This window comes from Dipodomys ordii, unplaced genomic scaffold (assembly GCF_000151885.1).
Source record: "Dipodomys ordii isolate 6190 unplaced genomic scaffold, Dord_2.0 Scaffold79, whole genome shotgun sequence".
NCBI lineage: Eukaryota > Metazoa > Chordata > Mammalia > Rodentia > Heteromyidae > Dipodomys > Dipodomys ordii.
The window spans coordinates 3,324,658-3,329,818 of NW_012267295.1; the positions used below are offsets into that span (position 1 = coordinate 3,324,658).

Genomic DNA, 5,161 nt, shown 5'->3' on the forward strand with positions numbered 1-5,161 from the left:
CCCATCTAATGGGTGTATTTTAGCATCCGGGTATGCAGTGGCTAATCTTTATTAGATGCTTGTTATATGGTAGAGTTTTCTGCACTGGCATCAATTACCTTGCTTATTATTGTTTATTTTGGTGCCAGCACTGGGGCTTGAACTCAGGGCCTTTGTGCTCTCCCTTAACTTTGCGCTCAACACTTAGCGCTCTACCACTTGAACAACTCCACTGCTGGCATTTTACTGGCTAACTGGATAAATAAGTCTCATGAGCTTTCCTGCCCAGGCTGGCTTTGAACAGAAATCCTCACATCTCAGCCTCCTGAGGAGCTAGGACTACAGGGGTGTGCCACCAATGCCTGGCTAACTTTACTTCATTTCTCCCATGCAAACCCTCTACGCTAAATTCAAGTACCACCTTCTCCCTGCACAGGGGGCACAAGTGCAGGGAGGCTGGAGGCCCTGGCCGTGCAGCAAACCAGGGGCTGGTACCAGGCTGCAGCAATCCCATCACCGCTACCATCACCACCATCACTGTCACCACAGCCACCGGCCGCTGCCCTCACCTTCATCACTGAGTTGTAGATGGAGATGAAGTTGGTGAAGAGGTCCAGGTACCTGGTGGTGAAGACCAGTGCGAAAAGGATCTGGCTCTTCCCAGAGATGCCTGTGCCAAGAAGGGGCAGGAGACAATGAGGACACAGATTGGAGGACCAGGACAAGCCCCACCCACGCCACTGGAGTCCCTGTTCCCTTCAGTAAGCTGGAAGCCACTCCTCTCATAAAGACTCGGACACGGGCTGGGAATGTGGTTTAGTGGCAGAGTGCTTGCCTAGCATGCATGAAGCCCTGGGTTTGATTCCTCATTACCACATACACAGAAAAAGCTGGAAGTGGTGCAGTGGCTCAAGTGGTAGAGTGCTAGCCTTGAGCAGAAGTAGCTCAGGGACAGTGCCCAGGCCCTGAGTTCAAACCCCAGGTTTAGCAAAAAACAAACAGACTTGAACACCAAGTTGCCAGTATTCGGGTGAGGGGGGATTGGGGTGATGAGCTGGGCTGTGTGGGGTATTGTGGTGTCTCTGCACTCCAACCCCAGAGCTCCATCTTGGGGACCAGCTCAGTGACTCTGGGTGCAATTTACCAAGGAGACCAGAACAGGGGGAAGAAGGTGCAAAGAGGGCAGCATTTGAGTTGATTTTCCAAAATGCAGGTTTAAAAATCCCTTTCTTGGTTATCAAAATTATAGTCATAGCCAGGCACTGGTAGCTCACACCTGTCATCCTAGCAATTCAGGAGGCTGAGATCTGAGGATCACAGTTCAAAGCCAGCCTGGGCAGGAAAGTCTGTGAGACTCTTTCTCTAATAAACCACTAGAAAACCAGAAGTGGTGTTGTGGCTCAAGTGGTAGAGCGCTTGCCTTGAGCTGAAGAGCCCAGGGACAGGGCCCAAGCCCAGAGTTCAAGCACCACGACCGACCACAACCCTCAGATGTCAGCCTCCGGAGTAGCTAGGATTATAGATGTGAGTCACCAGCGTCTAGTTCCCCCCAACATCACTTAGCTTCCCCCATTACTCCCCCATTCCACTGCCCCTCAGCCTAGTCACCCTCTTCTAATGACCCCTCAATGATCTCACCAAACCCTTTGTTGCTGTCCCCCCCACCCCAATTCCATTTTCTATCTAGCATCCTAAGGGCTACTTTTTAAATTTCTTTTTTTTTTTTTTTTTTTGGTTGGTTATGGAGCTTGAACTCTGGGCCTGGGTGCTGTCCCTCAGCTCTTCAGCTCAAGGTGAGTGCTCCATCACTTGAGACACAGCACCACTTCCGGTTTTCTGGTGATTAACCGGAGGTAAGAGTCTCATGGACTTTCCTGCCCGAGCTGGCTTTGAACCATGATGATCCCCAGATCTCAGCCTCCTGAGTAGTTACAACTACAAGCATGAGCCTTCTTTTAAATTTCTCCTCCCAGTTCTTTTCTGTTCTTGGCAGTGTTGAGATTGAAACTCTAGGCCTCACACTGCCAAACAGGCACTCTACCACTTGAGCCATGCTCCAAGCCTTATTTGCTTTGGTTAGTTTTGAGATAGGCTCTCACTTTATGTTCACTCTTCCTGGACCTCATTCCTCCATTTTTCCACCTCCCAAGTAGCTAAGATGACAAGTATGAACCACCACACCCACATCTCATTGAGAGGGGCCTAACTTTCCCCAGGGCTGGCCTTGAACCCAGATCCTCCAGATCTCTGCCTCCTGACCAGCTTGAATGGTAGGCATGAGCTACGATGCCTGGTCACTGCTTCAAGCTCCTAAAGTGGCATCCAAACGCCTTTAAAATAGAACCAAGCCCTGTCCCAGCTCAGGAGCTCCTGCGCGCGCGGCTTCCTCCCCAGCCCCCTGCTCCCCTGACAGGGTAAGGGCATCTGCATTTTATTCCAAATGATGTCTGCGTGTGGGCTGAGACCAGTGTGGCCTGACCCAGCAGCTGGGTCCACCACACACCTACACCTACGTGGCTTTACTAAGCACACCTCTGGCGCTGGAGGCTGTTGGAGCTGGGGGGAGTTTCTTTTTAATTTTTGTCAGTCATGGGGCTTGAACTGAGGGCCTGGGCTCTGTCCTTGAGCTCTTTTGCTCAAGGCTAGCGCTCTACCACTTTAAGCCACAGCACCACTTCCAGTTTTCTGGGAAAAAGTTTCCACTTTTTGGAGATAACAATCTCACGGACTTTCCTGCCTGGACTGGCTTTGAACCGTGATCCCCGGATCTCAGCCTCCTGAGTAGCTAGGATTACAGGGATGAGCCACCAGCGCCCAGCAGTACATTTCTTGTTGAACATTGTTACCCCCTCCCTTGTTTTCTTCCACTTTCCCTCCCCCCATGGGGGCCATTTTTAACGACTGAGGGGGAACACTGCTAAAGCCGCTCCTGTCACGGCGGACGCTGGGGCTGGGTGTTGGTGCCACGCAGACCCAGGCCTTAGCTCCTCACTTATAAACTGAGCATCCTCTCACACATGGGACATGAGGAATAATGAGGACCCAAATAGAGTACTGAGGGGGCTTGTGCACGTTGGGGAAAGGACAGGGGAGCCCAGGGCAGGGGGCTGTGCAGACTGGGGCTAAGACCAGCTCTAAGCTGGGCTGGACACACACAGGGCCACCTCTATGTCCTCACAGATACATATCAGAGCGAACCTGTTTAGGACAGTCCAGGAGGCAGCCTGTGGGGGAACATGGGCCACATCCATCCCCGCTGGTGGGGCCCTGGGCTTCACACCCATTCTCCTGGAAGCCCTGGTCATTGACCACATTGCTCTCACTCTGTGTGTATGTGCGCGTGCGTGCGTGTGCACGCGCCCTGATTCAGGCCCTTGGGCTCTTGTTTAGCTTTTCTGCTCAAGGCTGGTGCTCTACCACTTGAGCTACACCTCCATTTCTGGCTTTTTGCTGGTTAACTGGATATAAAAGTCTCGCGAATGGGCTGGGAAGGTGGCTCAGTGGTAGAGCGCTTGCCTTGCATGCATGAGGCCCTGGATGGGTTCGATTCCTCAGCACCACATAAGCAAAAAGAAAAAAGCCACAAGTGGTGCTGTGGCTCAAGTGGTAGAGTGCTAGCCTTGAGCTGAAGAGCTGAGGGACAGCGCCCAGGCCCAGAGTTCAGGCCCTACAACCCTACCCCCCCCAAAAAAAAAAAGTCTCACAGACTTTTCTGCCCAGGCTGGTTTCAAATCACAATCCTCACATCTCAGCCTCCTGCGCAGCTAGGATTATAGGTGTGAGCCACCAATACCGGCTGTGCTTTCATACTTTTGAATTTCAAAAGACATCAATGGTTTCCACCAAGGCAGGACATGCATGGAGACCAGCGCAGAATAGCCAGCCCAAGTCTGGCCAGTCCCCAAGGGGATCTTGGAGCCCACGTGGGCAAGAATGGCCAGGGGCAGCCCACCCTCTCAAGGCGCAGGCCAGACAGCAGGGGCCCAGTGTCACAGGGTGGAGCCTGGCTGCATCGAGCCGGGCCCCTTGGTGCTGATGGACTGTGTGCATACCCCGCCCCAGCACCTAGGCCCCTCAGAAGCCATCCCATTTGCTCAGTGCTGCCTGGACGGCCATGGAGCCTAGCACTATGCGTGGCCCCGCGGGCCCCGCGGGCTGGGACGGGCTCCCCCTCCCCCGTCGCCCCTCAGCATCCTGGCCCACTTTGCTGGAGCCAGACCCTGAAAGGGTGCAGACCTCTCCACGCTCGGATGGCCTCTGCCTTTCCAAAGGATCCCCCCCCCGGCCCCCTGCTTTCGCCAGCCCCTGGGGGGGGCCTCCACCTGCTCCCCCTCCAGATTCCACAAAGAGGGGCGTCCCCGCCCCCCCTACCCCTCCTCAGCCTGATACAAAAAGGCCTTTCCCCCCTGGACCACTCTCCCTGCGTCATCCTCTGGGTCTGGGCTTTGAGGCCTCTCACGTTCGCACCCCCAGAGTCTCAACGCTGTGCGCCCTTCCGGGCCCCCCGCCCCGCAGCGCGAGGCCGCTCCCGCCACGCGGCCCCTGCGCCCACGCCACCGTCCCCACCCGGGCGAGGAGGGCACGGGAGGCCGGACGGCTTCCCACCGTCCCGGCGATGTCGAGACCATCGGCCCAGCCCTGAGCGGGGCGACCCGGGCGAAGGCCGGACCCCTGGGGCGTCCCGGGCCCTGGGCTGGGGGGCACCGGCCACAGCACGCCCAGGGTCACCCCAAGGCGGGGGAAGAGAGGATGGATCCTGCCGGGAAAGGGGGGGCCGCTTGCTGAGTGTCCTCCCCAGTGGGTGACTGGGGGGCGCGACCCCCTCCCTGCGGTCCCCGCGCCCCGCTCCTCACTTTGGGGGGAAGAGCTCTTTTTGAGCCCTTGGGGCCGGGGTCCCCACCCTGAGCAATCCCGGGGCCCCTTGTCCGGCCGCCGGGGGGGCAGGGTGTGGCCAGGCTCCCCCCGTCCGGGCAGGGCCCCCCCCGGCGCTCCTCACCCGCGCAGCTCTTGGACCTCCAGATCTTCCCCAGGAGCAGAATCATGGCCAGGAGGTGGCTCAGGTCGCCGAGGATTCGGAACACGTTCATGGTCCCGCCGGCCGCTCCCGCGCCGCGGCAGCAAACTTCCAGGCAACTTTCTCGGGCGCGCGGGGCGCTGCCACGTCCCGGGCCGCGGCCTCGCG

General features: G+C 57.0%; 1 protein-coding gene across 1 annotated transcript in view; it reads right to left on the reverse strand.

The window, feature by feature from the left end:
* Positions 1-5,155, reverse strand: part of Kdelr3 (KDEL (Lys-Asp-Glu-Leu) endoplasmic reticulum protein retention receptor 3) — a 9,449-nt gene extending 4,294 nt beyond the window's left edge. Inside the window, exons 1-2 of the mRNA XM_013024846.1 lie at positions 4,976-5,155; positions 549-649 (exon numbers count right to left, since the gene is read on the reverse strand). Of these exons, the coding sequence (XP_012880300.1) occupies positions 549-649; positions 4,976-5,066 (192 nt within the window). The 5' untranslated portion in view covers positions 5,067-5,155. The remainder of the gene's footprint in view (positions 1-548; positions 650-4,975) is intronic.
* Between the last annotated feature and the right edge of the window lie 6 nt (positions 5,156-5,161).